Source organism: Mytilus californianus, unplaced genomic scaffold, assembly GCF_021869535.1.
Source record: "Mytilus californianus isolate M0D057914Y unplaced genomic scaffold, xbMytCali1.0.p SCAF_4, whole genome shotgun sequence".
In the NCBI taxonomy this organism is placed as follows: domain Eukaryota; kingdom Metazoa; phylum Mollusca; class Bivalvia; order Mytilida; family Mytilidae; genus Mytilus; species Mytilus californianus.
This window is the reverse complement of record NW_026262690.1, coordinates 59,906,523-59,924,061: the sequence shown is the minus strand read 5'-3', so window position 1 is coordinate 59,924,061 and position 17,539 is coordinate 59,906,523. Positions and strand designations below refer to the sequence as shown.

Here is a 17,539-nt window from a genome sequence, read left to right as displayed (position 1 = left end):
TTACTTCATATATATTAGAGCTGCTAAGGCTACGTCCCGCATTGACGTCAACCCTAGATACAATTGGTAAAACGCGACGTCTTAACTCCCGCGGTATTCTCAACATTCTCCGGGCCGCTAAAAGTAAATATCAAAATTAAATTACAATAAAGTAAAAATGAATGAAAATTACTGTCTATCAAATCTAAACTTGACTTTAACTTAATAACTTTAGCACAGTCATTAACTCCCAGATTAGTTATCTTCGAATTAAATCACAATGAGTCTATCTCGTATACACAAATCACAGTATGTCTATATTTTCCGTGCACCTGTTCCTTCTTTCAATGAAATAGTATCATATTATAGGTTTTTGAAAGTAAGTCAATAAATCAAACATTTTCGTAACAGTCCATAATAAGTCACAACAGTTCATTAGATACGTATCATTCAGTCCATCTTTTAATATTTTCCCTGTCGGTCCTGCTTCCTCATCTCTCTCGATAAATCCGCTACGTGTCTGTTCCTTTATCATTTCTTTTAAGCCAAATTCCTCTGATTTATTCGAAACCAGTACGTTCAAGATGCTGGATGTCGTAGACGAATGTACCCTTCCTGGTTGTAAGGGTCCTGATAGTAAGTATCCAAGCTTTGACTTAACTGCGATCGGTCCGTCTCCTCTTATTACTTTGTCTTCGATAAAGTTCCAATAGTAGTCGGCACCAATAAGTAACGATATCTCAAAAGAATCGTCCTGAGTAACTGGATGAGCGAGTCTTAATTCTTTGAGATAATCCATATTTCGGTTTACGTACCGCATATGATTATGTATTGGAACTGCTATAGTAGGAACAATAAGGACTTCAATAGGAAATTTACGCCTATTCTCTGTTTCAATGTGTACGGTGGATTTACGTAGTTCGCTCGTGCTGGTGTTATCCTTTCCAAATGCCGATAAATGTACAATTTCAACTCCTTCAGTTTTCAAATTCAATTTTTTCGCTAGATCATCAGTTAAAAAAGATCTTTGTGCACCCTCATCAAATAAAACATTCGTATCCATACATATATTACCTGACCATACAGGAGCTACAGCAGTCTTCAATAGCACATTTGTACGCATCTGTGTCGATGAATGCAAAACTTTAGTATCTTCCTCGTTTTCAGTGTCATTTATAAGATTGACGGGTATAGATTGAATCTGTTTATCGGTATTGCTTGCAATGAATGCTAAACCTTCGCTGTTAACATTGCTACTTGCACTACATAGGCTGGAATGATGTCTCTGGTTGCAGTGTCGACACGTTCGTTTCGATTGACACTCATTAGCATGATGATTACTTAAACAATTAAAGCATAAATCATCACGTTTTACGATAGACATGCGAGCTTTATGATTACTAACATTGGTACAGTGTGCTGGTGCATGTATCTCTTTACAAAAAACACATGGTCTTTCTGTAATATTCCGGGGTTGGCTCTTCGCGTTGTGTGATGTGTTTTCTCGCGGTGATTCTGTTCCTATATGAAATGTACAAGTAGATGCAGTTGCGAACTGACGGTTTAAAGACTCGAGATATGTACCTGTATTTTGTCCTGCCTCCATGATTTGAATTTCATTCAATATGCTCCTTCTCAGATCTTTCAAATTCCAACTGGACGGTCCATGTTCTCTTGCTAAGTGTTGTCTGATTTCACTTGGTAACTTTCTCATGATAATCGGTACCAGTAAAGTTCCATATGACGTCTCAGGTTGTCCGAGAGAATCTAAACCTCTTACGTAGGCTTCACATCGGTCATAAAATAATCTTAAGCTTGACAAGGTGTATCGTGGTTGGGCAATATCTAAAAGTGCCTGTAAGTAGGCTTCCGTAATTCTGTGTGTTTGTCCGAACCATTCCTTGAGTACATTTATAGCCTCCATGTAATTACCATTTGTAAGCGCAAATCCAGTTATCGTATTTAATGCCTCGCTTTCAAGTTGCGATTTCAGATAATTAAATTTCTCAATGTTTGTCAAAGTAGGATTAAAATGTACAGCAGATTCGTACGAGTCCCAAAACGTTTGCCAATCTAAAATGTTGCCATTAAACTTCGGTAGTGATAACTTGGGTAAACGATGGTTACTAGTACTAGCTATATTTTGTGGAGCAATATGACCTGTATCAGAGCCATTGTAGCTTGTCTGTGGTTGAGCGGCGGATGAAGCATAGAATGGTGTTGCGTTTTGAAAGTTATCAACATTTGCCGGGCGGAAAGGAGGGCTTTCTACATTGAGTACTTGATATGAAGATTGTGTTACATTGGAACTTGGTGTACGGTTTTGACCAATTTGTATAAAATTACGAAAATGTCTAAGTTTAGTGTCTAAATTATTTGAATACTCATCTGTATCTACTATTTCACTTTCAACGTTGTCTGAATCCGTTGCTTCCAATATCTGTTCGTTCAGTTTTTCCAACAATTTCTTCTTTTGCGTAAGATTATCGTACGTTGCAAGTAGTTCATCTCTGTCGAAGTCCGTGTTTTCCTTCGCCTCCTCGAATTTTCGGAAAAGTCTCGTCACTGCACTTCTATTTCCAGTCCTAATATTCTTTAACTTCTCCATCGATGTAATCCTTTGGTTACGGCACCATAAATGTCGGGGCTAACTCAACTATCGTTATACAGAAAGAACACAACCATACAGTTTAACGTTTACTTCATATATATTAGAGCTGCTAAGGCTACATCCCGCATTGACGTCAACCCTAGATACAATTGGTAAAACGCGACGTCTTAACTCCCGCGGTATTCTCAACAGTACTATCCCAGGCATAGAAAATTGGCCTTATTTGTAGTTGTAAGAATCAAATAAATATTGGATATTTCTTTCCATGAAAAATAAAAATCTTCCTACATTTATTATATGTTAGAATATTTTCCCCCAACATTTATTCTAATTTATATTGTCCGGTAGCATTTATAAACATTCATCTCAGCTCTGTGATTCTTAATATAAATTGCATCTTGCATCTTAAAGATTTTTTTTCTAAAAAACATACCTCTTATGCCAATGCGCAAATTAAAAATGAAGTTGAATGTGATCTTTCTTAGGTTGTTTGCTGTCAAAATTGTTACCAATGAACAATCCTCCTAGTTATTGTTATAGTTTTTTCTCTCCAAATACTATTGTTGATGAACATAATACATAATCAAACATGGAACCCAAATCAAACATTTCTAAAAAGAGAAAATGTTGAAGATAATAAAACAATTGAAGTCTGCAAATCCTGTAAACATGCCTCCTCTTAAAACAAAATTGAAAAATTAACATAAAATGCCATTAAAGCCTGAAAGGGAAAAATGTTTACTAAACAATGTAGAGTTGATGCATCTGTTAATGCAATGCTAATTGTGTGTTTATCAAGATTTCAAAAACCAACTAGACTATATACAATTACATTCTTTGTATACTGTTTAAAATTTTTGTCTAGACTGGTGTTACTATAATGGAAGTACATGTAGTCTAAGATTTTCCAACACTTCTTCAAGTCTTCTAACATTATACAAAAAGTACTACTAGTTCTTATCACACATATATATATATCGAGAGTATTGACAACTTTTAAAAACAATGTGTAGTATTCAAAATTTCTGTGGTATGCATAAAACAAAACAGTCTTTAAATAAGAATCTTAAATAAATATATCAGCTTCAATTGTCCAAATTTTAACCAGTTTTAAAAAAACATCAGCAGGACAAGATATAGAAATAAGTCAACTTGAAACTTTTTATTTCACTAAAGGCCTCACATGAGGCATGATAGTACAAACAATACAATATAAAAAATATAATGCATGAACAAAATTCAACATATGTACATGTACAGAATTATCCCGGAAGGTACATATCACTTGAATATTGACATTACAATTTTACAGAATTTAGACAAGTCAACAAGAGTGAATTTATCATTACTATTTATTAGTTCATTGAAACAATCAACTTTTTTAACTTTATATATCTCTGCAGGTAAAAACTTTTGTCTCTCAACATTGAAAAAAGTACAGTTAAATATATAGTGATCATCACCCAATTCTTCTTTATTACATAAATCACAAACTCTTTCTGACCTATCTTTACTCAAATTTCTACCACATTCAATGGGTAATCTATGACTAACACATCTAAATTTACATAAGTTGTGTCTTAAATCAAAAGGTTATACAGTTAAATAATTTTCCATACCAAATTCAGCCTTATACATTCTGTAATTTAAATATTTAGATGAATTGAATATTTTAGTCTTCCAATCATTTACAAATAAATCATGGTAATACTGTTTCACATTTTTAGATAAATTACAATACTTTCCAGCAAATTGATTATTCCAAGCATCAACATATCAACATTCAATTAAAATATCTTTTACATAATTTAACTATTTAGAATGATTAACATCTCCACTGTCGAGTCTATACATTTCATACAGTGTATATGAAATTTTCTTCTTTTTTACCTGTTACAATACATGTACGTTCCCAAAAACAAATCATTCCTGCTTTAAAACGAACAGACATAGGCACTCTACCAAGTTCACCAAATACAGTGTAATTTGGTGTACATTTTTTAACTTTCATAATATATTTACAAAATTCTACAAATTTTCAAATGCAGAGATTCAACAACATCATTTTGTTCATACCCCCAAACCTCAGCAGCATATAAAAGAATAGGTGCAACCATAACATCAAACAATTGTAGTAAAATATCTATTGGTAAGCACAATTTTCTTGCTTTATGCAATACAAAAAACATAGCTTTTCTGGCTTGTACCAGTCTAGACTTGTTACTATGAAAAGTACCCCTTCTAGAAAATGTTATGCCAAGATATTGGAATTCATCAATAACAGATATACTTTCATTATTGTACATAAAATGAGCATTTTCAGCCTGTCTACCCTTGGAAAATATAACAATATTAGTTTTGGCTGTATTTACTTTAAGTTTCCATGTTTCACAATATAAATACATTGCATTCAAGTCAGACTGCAATTCAGCAGCAGATTCAGCAAAAATGACAGTGTCGTCAGCATATAATAACAAATACAATTTGAAATAAATTTCAATATTATCTTTATCAAATAATAGATATGACATGTTACAAACATTACTTAAACAACTATAAGCATGTGACATAAAAACTCAACATGGCCGAAATTATTAGATGACTCCTTAGAGTTATTGCCCTTTTGACATTTTTTTCTCCCTTTTTTGCATGGATACTTTTTAGTAGATAGAGAGAAACTGTAAAACAGCAAAGTGAACAGCAAACTAAGATTAAATAAGATTGCTGGATTTCACCAAAATAAATGTGTTAGCAAATTGATAAATTGTTGTTTGCTCAACATCAAATGGCAAAATTTCATGCATATTCAGGACCATTCTCAAAACAGATTGTGTAATATAGACAGAAGAACTGATAAGTCCATTTGGATATGGTTGATAAAAAAATAGATATAAGAAGATGTGGTATGAGTGCCAATGAGACAACTCTCCATCCAAGTCAAAAAAAAAAAAAAAAAAAAAAATATAAGATAAAAAAAATAGGCATGTTACAAAATTGAAATGATGGTTATATATCTTTTTCTTTTAGAATGTTGCCAGCTTTCTGACAAAAGATTTAAAACTTGATTGGAGAATGGGTGCTGAATGGTTTGAATCACAACTTGTAAGTGCCGATTGAGAAATGACTGTTAAATTTATCATTGTTTCTTTCCCTTTCCCTAGATGATATAGAATGACATTCTGCATCTTGATGCTATTGAAATTTAATTTAACCAAAATTAGAAGATAAGGTATTGGTATGCCAGTGTAACAAGATAAGTCCTTATGATGTATGACCTTAACCAAAGTTCATTCTGCACATAGAATCATAATCAAATAATTATTAGTTTGTCTTTTTTTTTACCCTTGCAAATAAGTATTATGAGTATATTAGTTAAAACAATATTTATTCAATTAAATCAATACATAGTATATAATTCTGATACATGAAATAAATAAATAGGATTCAGAAACAAGCCAAATAAGTATATTAAAAAAGAAATCCCCTTATTGGTCAGTCCCCATTTATGTTTCTGAGCCATAACTTTGCAGTGCATGTTTGGATCAAAGTTTTACTTCACACAATTGTTGCACATGAGTCAAAGATGTGTCATGACAGTGAAAATATTTTTAAAGGAAACCCTTAGCTGTTATATATTTTGGGTTTTGTCCTTGTAATACTTCAAATGTTAGATGCTGTTGATCCAATGGGGCATCTGAGATAGATCTGAGGTGGTATATTAAAGATCAAGGTTACAACTGATACATAAATATTTTGAAATAGTGTCAGGGTTATCTTTGTACTGCTTGTGTAGATGGTAGTAACTCTTCAAGTTATTGTTGCCCATCTGTGCCAAAATCTTCATGGTCTGTCTTCTGCAAGATCAAGGTAAAATCCAGTTAGTCATATAAATGTAGTCTTTCTTAATCCAAGCAATACTTCACAAAATTAGATCAATGGGCTTATGATGTAATTTTACCTGAGCAGTTTATAATTACATTTTTCCTTAAAAAAACAAACCCCAATACTTTTTGAAACATCATTATAAGTACCTTATATCATATTTTCTATGGAAGCATAGTTTATAAAGGTATTGGATCTTTTTATTACTTTTAATTGTGTCCATCATTAAACTCTATCCTAAAACAAAATGGTATTATTTAAGATTGTACTTTGCTTAGAATTTGAATGACAACCAGCATCTAAATTTGTCCACCAATATTCTGATTATCAAAGTCTGGATACATAAGACATAAAGCTTTATTTAAAGTTCGTATACGACATAAATTGCAAACATAAGCTCTGGGGAGCTTTTAAAATCAACTAACAAAAGCACATCAAACAATACACGCACAACAAAACTTGCACATTTAGAAAACAAGAGTTCATATATGTATATCATAAAACACAAAAGTTGAATCAAGCGGTATAAACACGCACATCGTAGCATGCAAACAGGTAAAAAAACAAAAGCAAAAACAAATGGGCCTGCAACATATAAATAAAGCACATAGGGTATCAATTTATTTATCTATATCTTTATCTGGGTATGCAAGGGTTTTGACGTCTGATTAATTATAGAGGTCATTTTTATACGACGGCAGAAATTATTTTGGGTTCGTATAATGCTATGATGTCGTCTGCGTTGTTGTCATCCGAAGACACATTTGGTTTCCGGACAATAACTTTAGTTTAAGTTAATGAAACTCTATGAAATTTTACAAGAAGGTTCAATACCACAAAAGGAAGGTTGGGATTGATTTTGGGGGTAATGGTACCAACAGTTTAGGAAAAAGGGGCCAAAAACAAGCATTTTTGTAGTTTCCAGACAATAACTTGTGTGTAAGTGTATGGATCTCTCTGACATTTTACCACATGGTTCCATATCACAAAGGGAAGGCTGGGATTGAGTTTGCGGGTAATTGCCCCAAACATGCAGGAATCGGGGGCAAAAAAGGGGCCAAAAACAAGCATATTCTACTTTCCAGACAATAACTTGTGTTTAAGTGTATGGATCTCTCTAAAATTCCAAGGTTCCATACTACAAAGGGAAGGCTGGGATTGAGTTTGGGGGTAATTGCTCAAAAGTGAGGGTCAAAAAGTTGGGGGGGGGGGGGGGGGGTTTCAAATTTTTTTAAGGGGTTCATATTTTTTTTTTCAAAATTTTTCAAATTTCAATAGATTTTTAAGATCTTTAACCTCATTTATTTTTTGTCAGAAACCTATATTATGTCAAAAATTTGATCACAATCCAAATTCAGACAGTATCAAGCTTGAATATTGTGTCCAAATTTGCCCCAACTGTTCAGGGTTCGACCTCTGCAGTCATATCAGGCTGCGCTCACCGAAACATTTTATTATGAATAAAGTAGAAAATATCATTTAAGAATATATAAAAAATATGTTGTCTCAGCAGAAATCCTTGTGGCAACCCTTTAAACATTGTTTGAAAGTAACTGGAATACAGAAGCATATCATCTGAAAACTACCTATGATCATAACTTGTGCAGATTTAATACTTTACACAACTAAGGAAAGCTAACCTTCACTTGTATGATACATTTTGTATATTATGACGATACTAAAAACCACAACTGTGTTCTGAATTCCCATTCGGTGCTGGAAAACATGTTCACCAGTATAAAGTGTTTTCCTTTCAGAATTGATGAGAGTTGTTGCGTTTTTATACGACCGCAAAAAATTTTGCGGTCGTATATTGGTATCACCTCATCTTCGTCAGCGTAGTCCGAAGACATTTGGTTTCCGGACAATAACTTTTGTATAAGTAAATAGAAATCTATGAAATTTAAACACAAGGTTTATAACCACAAAAGGAAGGTTGGGATGGATTTTGGGGGTTATAGTCCTAACAGTTTAGGAATTAGGGGCCAAAAAGGGGCCCAAATTAGCATTTTTATACGACCGCAAAAAATTTTTGCGATCGTATATTGGTATGAAATTGGCGTTGTCGTCGTTGTAGTCGTCGTCATCCGAAGACACATTGGTTTTCGCACTCTAACTTTAGTTTAAGTGAATGGATCTCTATGAAATTTTACCAAAAGGTTCAATACCACAAAAGGAAGGTTGGGATTGATTTTGGGGGTTATGGTACCAACAGTTAAGGAATAAGGGGCCAAAAATAAGCATTTTTAGCTCACCTGGCCTGAGCTTTTCTCATCACTTGGCGTCCATCATCTGTCGTTGTCGTTGTCGTCGTCCGTCATCGTTAGCTTTTTACAAAAATCTTCTCCGCTGAAACCACTGAACCAAACTTGGCCACAATCATCATTAGGGTATCTAGTTTAAAAAATGTGTCCGATGACCTCGCCAACCAACCAAGATGGCTGCCATGGCTAAAAATAGAACACAGGGGTAAAATGTAGATTTTGGCTTATATCTCTGAAACCAAAGCATTTAGAGTAAATCTGACATACGGTAAAACTGATTATCAGGTCAAGATCTATCTGCCCTGCAATTTTCAGACAAATCTGACAACCTGTTGTTGGGTTGCTGCCCCTGAATTGATAATTTTAAGGAAATTTTGCAGTTTTTGGTTATTATCTTGAATATTATTATAGATAGAGATAAACTGTAAACAGCAATAATGTTCAGCAAAGTAAGATCTACAAATAAGTTGTCATGACCAAAATTGTCAGTCTACCCCTTTAGGAGTTATTGCCCTTAATAGTAAATTTTTAACAATTTTTTGTAAATTTTTGTAATCTTTTACAAAAATCTTCTTTTCTGAAACTACTGAGACAAATTTAACCATACTTGGCCATAATCATTATTAGGGTATCTAGTTTGAAAAATTTGTCGGATGACCCTGCCTTCCAACCATCATGGCCGACTTGGTTAAAAATAGAACATAGGGGTAAAATGCAGTTTTGGGTTTATATCTCTGAAACTAAAGCATTTAGAGCAAATCTGACAGGTGGCAAAAATGTTCATCAGATTTAGATTTATCTGCCCTGAAATTTACAGACGAATCCGACAACCTGTTGTTGGGTTGCTGCCCCTGAGTTAGTAATTTTACAAAAATTTTGCAGTTTTTTGTTATTATCTTAGATATCATTATAATATCTAATATCTAATACTATTAATTATGATTTTAACCTTATTTTACATGATTTCCAAAGCATCAGTAAATACAGGTGAGCGACACAGGCTCTTGAGAGCCTCTAGTTGTAACTTCCAGACATAACTCGTGTGTTAGTGTATGGATCTCTCTGACATTGTACCACAAGGTTCCATATCACACAGGGAATGCTGGGATTGATTTTGGGGGTAATTGCTTCAAAATATTAGGAATTAGGGGCCAAAAAAGGGGCAAAAAACAAGCATTTTTCTAGTTTCATGACAATAACTTGTGTGTAAGTGTATGGATCTTTCTGAAATTGTACTACAAGGTTCTATATCACAAAGGGAAAACTGGAATTGAGTTTGGGGGTAATTGCCCAAAACATTTAGGAATAAGGGGCCAAAAAGGGGCCAAAAATAAGCATTTTTCTAGTTTCCAGACAAAAACTTGTGTTCAAGTGTATGGATCTCTCTGAAATTGTACTGCAAGGTACCATACCTCAAAGGGAAGGCTGGGATTGAGTTTGGGGGTGATGAATCATAAGGGGGATCAAAAAATTGGGGGGGGGGGGGGGATTTTTTTTTCTGTAAAATTTTCCATTTTAATTGATTATTTCTGATTTATATATAAAAACAAATAATAATGATGTGGTTTGAAAAGGTAAATTAAAAATTCTTAAGTTTTTAGACCACATTCATTCTGTGTCAGAAACCTGTGCTGTGTCAAATGTTTAATCACAATCCAAATTCAGTGCTGTATCAAGTGTCCCTACTTGCCCCAACTGTTCAGAGTTCGACCTCTGCGGTCGTATCAAGCTGCGCCCAGCAGAGCATTTTATTCTAGTTTCCAGACAATAATTTGAGAAACGGTGTATGGCTCTTTCTGAAATTATACCACAAGTTTCCATACCACAAAGGGATGGTTTGGATTGGCTTTGGGGGGTAATGGCTCAAACTGTTTAGGAATTAGGGGCAAAAAAGGGGGAAACACAAGGGTTTCCTTGTCAATGGACAATTACTTTTAAGTACAATGTTTTGTGTTTGGATTACCTCCCTTACACTGCTTTTAAATTATGTATAAAGAAATGTTGTATTGTCTTGAGGTGATTAGCTGTCAATTTATTTTTAGAAGTTACTATTAAAAATGCTGATTAAGGAATATTAATTTTAAACATGATTCTGATGTCATTTTCTATTTTAAGACTTTTATGATGTATTTAAATGGGTAATTATGGTTGCAAACTCCATTGGAAATTTGAATTGAGATAATGACCATATCTTGAGGAAAAGAATTTTTTTTTTTTTTGAAAAAAGGGGTGGGGGGGGGGGGGAAGGGGTAAAACAGATATTGTGGGGGGGGTGGGGGTGGACCTTTTTTTTCTCATTTAAGATTTCAGAAATTGAAAAGAAAATTTCTTCAAACATTTAATTTTCTTTTGCAAAAAAAAAGGGGGGGGGGGGGGGGGGGGAGTCAATTCGCAACAGCATAGTGTATTGCTCAAAAGCAAAAAAAAAGGGGGTGTTAAATTTTTTTTAATTTATTTTTTGTGGGGAGGGGTATAATTCGCAACAGCATAGTGTATTGCACAAAAGCAAAAAATTGAATATAAATTCAAATCATATAACCATTTCTAAGTTCTTTGACTAACAGTTATTCTGTGTCAGAAACCTATTATGTGTCAAATATTTAATTACAATCCAAATTCAGACCTGTATCAAGCGCGAATATTGTGTCTATTTTTGCCCCAACTGTTCAGGGTTGGACTCTGCGGTCGTATCCAGCTGCGCTCGGCGAAGCAATTTATTTTTTTTAATATTTGTGAATTGAACTATTATAGATAGATCATGATGTGACTAGTAACTATGGTAACTGGTTATACAGTGCTGGCATTGGGAATGATCCAAGAGAGGACAGAAAATTTAATATGGTCAAACAAGGACTAGATTATGATCATGATGTGAGTTATCTTTTGTAAGGAAAATACTGTATGTTTAGAAAATTTTGTGATGTTTTTATAAATGCAAAAATTGCAATGGGAATTGTTTTACTGAAAAATGAAGTCACATTTGAAAATTTTTATATCATTATTTGTATATTCAGCATTTCATGAAATCACAGTTTTAATAAATACATGCAAAAATTACTGAATTTACAGTGGAAGTTGTAAAAAGTATTAAAAGGTCTAACTTTTTGTCATGTTCTACTCAATTTGTGGTCATCAATTGTTTAGTGTAAAGTTTTCTGATCAGGTAAGCTTTTGAAGTACTTTTGAAGGATGTACCTGCCCTGTATAAATAAAACATTGTTGCAATTTATCAAATTACTTTGATATTGCTGCAAAGTGGGTGAGACATTTCTTTGTGTTTACAGTGTTATTGTAATGTCATGCCATAAACAAACATTGTAAAATTGCAAAGTGAAGACTTCATATAAATTATTGGTAATCAGATGCATGTGAATTATACTCAGACTTGACATTAAAACATGTGATATTGCTGCTTTTTGTAACATATTGATATACATCCAAAATTCTTAACCTGTTCTTTAGATGATTTACCTATTTAAAAAGAGCCTCCCCTTAGTGTCCTTTAGAAAATACTTGTGTGTTTCATAAAACTGAACTTTAAAGTACTGAGAGAGATAAACATTTTACATAACTACTGGTAGATTGATTGGCATTTTACTGAAGCATTTATTATTCCAGGGAGAATATGTTAGACTGTGGGTACCAGAATTGGAGAAGATAAAAGATGGATCAGTACACCATGTCTGGACACTGTCTAATTCAGTTTTATCTAGAGCTGAGGTGTCATTAGGTGAAACTTACCCAAATCCTATTGTCATTGCACCAGAATGGAGCAGACACACAAATAAAAAATCAGTAAGTCTATACAAAAAATATACCTTTATATGCCCTATCTATGATTATCCATTGTTTAATGTTTTGAAAAAGTATAAAAACAAAAACTAGTAGGCCAATTGATACCAACTTCACCTAAAACATCCTTTAAGTTTAAAATCTTTTTTTCTGTGTTGAACAACCAACTTGGCCAGATAGTATAAATAAGATATTGTGTAAACCATGCAAAATATGTTGAACAGGAATATGTGTCCAAAGAAAAAACAAGCTCCGCTTACATTACATTTTCATGTTCATGTTCAGTGAACCATGAAATCTGGGTCAAAACAGTAAGTTGACATTTGTATTAAACAGTTTACTTCATAAAGAATGTGTTCTAGGTTTCAGGTTGATGTAACAACCTACCTTAACCCAAAACTTTAACCTACATTATACTAAAAACTCTTAACTGCCCATAAATCAAAACTTTAAAATATATCATTTCCATGTTCAGTGAGCTGTGAAATCTGCGTTGAAACCATTATTTGGCATATATATTAAACAGTTCACTTCATGTGCACCAAGTTTAACGTTGATGTGACCACAAAAAACCTTTCACCAAAACTTTAACTGATACTGGATGGACTGATGCAGACCAGAAAACATGATGCTCCTCTACTATCATAGGCTGGGTAAAAACAATTTTGTTTTTTAAGTGTATAGTTGTACATTTTGTGAAACAGGTAACTTTTGAGTTCATATAATTGAATTTTATCTATGAGGGTCTGAATGGGGTTTACAGAAAAGAGAATAATAGCAATAAAAAAGTAATGAATAAAGAAAGTGAACAACAAAATAAAAAATAAAATTGATTGATTGATTGATGATTGCTTTATGTCACATCAGCACAAAAAGGCTATATCACCATTGTTATTCCAAGACTAAACTGACTGAGGAAAAGTGCAAAGTTTATTTATATACATATTATATGTATTCAGCACACTCAGGTATCTTTAGCTACAGTTAAATCTTGTTGACTAAAGTGAATGGTACATGTACATGGAATGAAAAATGAATTAATCATCTGTTGGATTTTATTGGATTTTTTTGAAAAAATGAATAACAGTATACTTTTCTGATGTCTTGACTAATGAAAATTGATTTTAAGGATTGTAAAATAAATTAACTGATGTATGGGGAAGGGGTTGATAGCAATTTGCTTGTGATATTTGGCTTTTGGTTTGAATGATTATATCTCTGGGCAGGCAAGACATTATATAATTGAATTTGTATATTCCAATTCAATTATGCATGTTAAGTTCAAATTGTCACATTAAGTACTCTTTTTTTGTTGTTTTCTTTTTGATATTATACCAGTATGTCTAAATGACTTAACATAGTAATTGGTATTTTATTCATGAAAAGGAAAAGATTGCAACAAACCTATGCACTATGTTTATTATTAATTTTCATATACATTTTTTTTTTGCAGGGTCGCAATCAAGGACCCCCACAGAAGCAAAACAAAGGAATAGATTTCTACTTTAAAGGTTCTCAGAAACATTGATATAAACAAAGCTATTTATTGTTGAATCTCCATGACTGAACGATATTATTAGTGCAATAATTATATTTTGTTCTCAATATATTGAGTAAATTAGAATGGAATGTCTGTACTTAAATGAATGTTAACTGAATGGCTGTAAAATCAAGCAAACATTTATTTGTAAATATAAATGAAATTGTTTTGGTTTACTTTTGCTTTATTAGATGTATTTAATACCACTCTCTATATTAACATTGGTTAGATCTCAAGATAGTTATTTTTATGGGGAAAGAAACAAGGGTACCCTATGTCGAACATCAACAATGATGCACAAGTTGTTGTGCTAAGCATAACCTCATTTGTAATCCAATGTATATGAAAACATACTGTTTAGTTAAATTAAAGAAATGTGTGACAAAAATTTAAATTCATTCAGCATACTGAAAAATTCAAAGTATCTGCAAATCGGAAGTATGTATTCACATGTTACAACCCATCAATGTAAAGCTGTTGACCAAATATGAAGTCATTCAGTTTAGGAGTTCCAGAGTATAATCCATACTTCTAGAATGGGGTTATATTTGGTGTGTTACAGACATGGTTTGATTCATAAACACTTGCTATTTTTTCGTCTTTGAACTCCCACTAAAGTGATCACAAGCTGAAGTGTCCTGTATAGATGTCAATAAACTACCTAGACCACTCAGCCATACAAACCTTATTTGATATGATAGCTTTAGAAGCTCCAAATGATATTAGATTATTCTCTGTCTGTTAAAAAATATGTGTGATAGTTTTAACACATTTTATTTACTAAATCTAAGCAAAATGGATGAGACACAAGTAAATCATGCTTATGAAGTCTTCTCCATAATACAATATGAGTATATATATATATATATATATATATAGTATATATATATATATATATATATATATATGATAATATTATATGCATGCATGTAAAACGAACAAATTCATTAAATATTAAACGAACTATAAAGAAAAATAAGAAGCAAAGATTGAGAAATCATATTTTTCTGTGATGATGACTTAGGATTTGATGATGGTACGTGTCAGTAACTATAACACTTTATGAAGGTACTAGAAATCTGTTTGACCTTTTAATAAAATTTTGAACATGTTTGAAAATAAGAAGATTTTGTTCAAGTCTCCGCAAGTTAAACAGTTAAGTATCTAAAACAAAGTTTTCAGTTAGCCAATTAAGATTGTTGGGCAAAGTTTCTCTACATGTAGTGTATTTTGGGCAAAATATAAGAAATGATGAACATCCTCATATTCAGACCCACACTTACAGGAAGGATCCAGTAAAATGTTAGCTTTGAAAAGGCCATAGTTTAAAAATGAAGCAGAGCATACCAATTGAGTTAATAATATTCTGTTTCCTCGAACCATACAGATAATACGTTGCAACTTTACTCTGGACACTATCATTTTTCAATTCTTTCTTAAATGAAGATTTAGAGTCGATGTTGCAAATTTTTAAATAAAGCTTATTCCATTCTGGTATTGTGGATGGAATAAAAGATTCAGCAGTAAGGGAAAGTCTACAAAATGGAACAATGATATTTTGACTGTTTCGCAACGGATAGTTGGTTGTACTTTGTACACATAGGCAGGAAGGACAAGATTACACAGGTACTCGGATGCATATTTTTATGCCCCACCTACGATAGTAGAGGAGCATTATGTTTTTCGGTCTGTGCGTCCTTTTGTTCGTCAGTTCATCCGTCCGTCTGTCCTGCTTCAGGTTAAAGTTTTTGGTGCTTCAGGTTAAAGTTTTTGGTCAAGGTAGTTTTTGATGAAGTTGAAGTCCAATCAACCTGAAACTTAGTACACATGTTCCCTATGATATGATCTTTCTAATTTTAATGCCAAATTAAGAGTTTTGACCCCAATTTCACGGTCCACTGAACATAGAAAATGATAGTGCAAGTGGGGCATCCGTGTACTATGGACACATTCTTGTTGATTCATATGATGGAACATCTGTAATTTTCTTCTTCTTTGTCTTTCCTATAATTATTCCCAGAAACCTCAGTGTACAGAGTCTCAGTTTTAGTGAAAATTGGAAGACCTGTGGCTTCCAATTGCAAGTTTTCTGATTTATTTGAATAACATATCCCACACTTCAGTGACATATTCAAATATGGGTCTAATAAAAACTAGGTAGATTTTTTCTAAATTATTTCTAGACAGCTGGTATTTTAGTTTATACAGAACATTAAGGTATTTCTTTACACTTGTTATTATACTTTCAATATGATTGTTCCATGTTGCATCACTACTAAAGGTAGCTCCCAGGTGCTTATGGGATGTACTTATAGGGATATTTTTATCATTTAAGGAAAAGTGAGATCTGGTATCTCAATTTTTGAAAATATCATAATTTCTGTTTTATCAGGATTAAATGACATTAGCCATTTAGGTGACCAATCATCCAGCTCTTTCAGGTCGCAGTCGATAACAGATTTAATCTGTTGTCCATCATTACCAGAATAACTGAATGAAATATCATCTGCAAATAGCCTACACAGGGATTTAAGCTTATCAGCAACATCATTTATACATAAAACAAAGAGAAGAGGGCCCAGAACAGATCCCTTGGGTACACCTGACACATTACAAAAGAAAGAGGACAAATTATGCAGTACTACTCATTGTTTTCTATCAAGCAGATAATCTTCAAACCAATTTAATAAGGTTCCATCAATACCATAGGCTTTCAGTTTGTGAATAAGACCTCTATCCCAAAAAAGGAGTCACCGACACAATTTTTTTTTTTTTTTCATAAGAGTTTTAAGATGCAGTTGTATATTTCTAAAAGTTGATGGACAGTTGAATTTTTACGAAGATATCTGGATTGATATTCATAAATTAATTTGTTAGCGTGTAGATGGTTGTATAACTGCTTAAAAACAACTCTTTCCATTACTTTTCCAACACAATTTGTAAGAGAAAAATTGGTCTGTGATTTGAAGGCAAGGATGAATTAGCTTTCCTACAGCCAGTTGGGTATTTGCCTTCTCGTAAAGATTTATTGAATATAAAAAGGAGCAGAACTGCTACCTTTTCTGGACACAGCAATATATGGCCGATAACATGTATGATATGTTTACCATGCCCACAACACATGCGTCTGGAACAACCTTTAATCAGGTTTGTTTGAGATCAAAGGAGAACACAAAATAACATATCAGGGCCTAAAAAGACAAATTGGTTTTTCCTTTATAAAATTTTACAAGTTTTAATTCTAATTAATTTAAGTTTATTTTAGCTGTGCTAGATATGTTTTTGGACAATGATTACATATCTTACTTGACTTGTGATACTTTATAACTTTGAAAATTATATATATTAAAATACAGGTAGAGAACATAGTTGAAATATAGCTAACCAGACAGTGATTATATGGATTTGATCTCATGAGCAATCTTTACCACAAAAATAGATTTTGTTTTGTTCTTTGGAAGGTGCATCTCA

General features: G+C 32.9%; 2 protein-coding genes across 4 annotated transcripts in view; both read left to right on the top strand.

The window, feature by feature from the left end:
- LOC127698566 (cryptochrome DASH-like) overlaps window positions 1–14,244 on the top strand; it is a 32,230-nt gene extending 17,986 nt beyond the window's left edge. Inside the window, exons 10-13 of the mRNA XM_052202073.1 lie at window positions 5,618–5,692; window positions 11,488–11,607; window positions 12,355–12,531; window positions 13,982–14,244. Coding sequence (XP_052058033.1) covers window positions 5,618–5,692; window positions 11,488–11,607; window positions 12,355–12,531; window positions 13,982–14,056 — 447 coding nt within the window. The 3' untranslated portion in view covers window positions 14,057–14,244. The remainder of the gene's footprint in view (window positions 1–5,617; window positions 5,693–11,487; window positions 11,608–12,354; window positions 12,532–13,981) is intronic.
- The window catches only part of LOC127698557 (proto-oncogene c-Rel-like), a 182,992-nt gene that overhangs the window by 59,224 nt on the left and 106,229 nt on the right, over window positions 1–17,539 (top strand). The window lies entirely within an intron of this gene.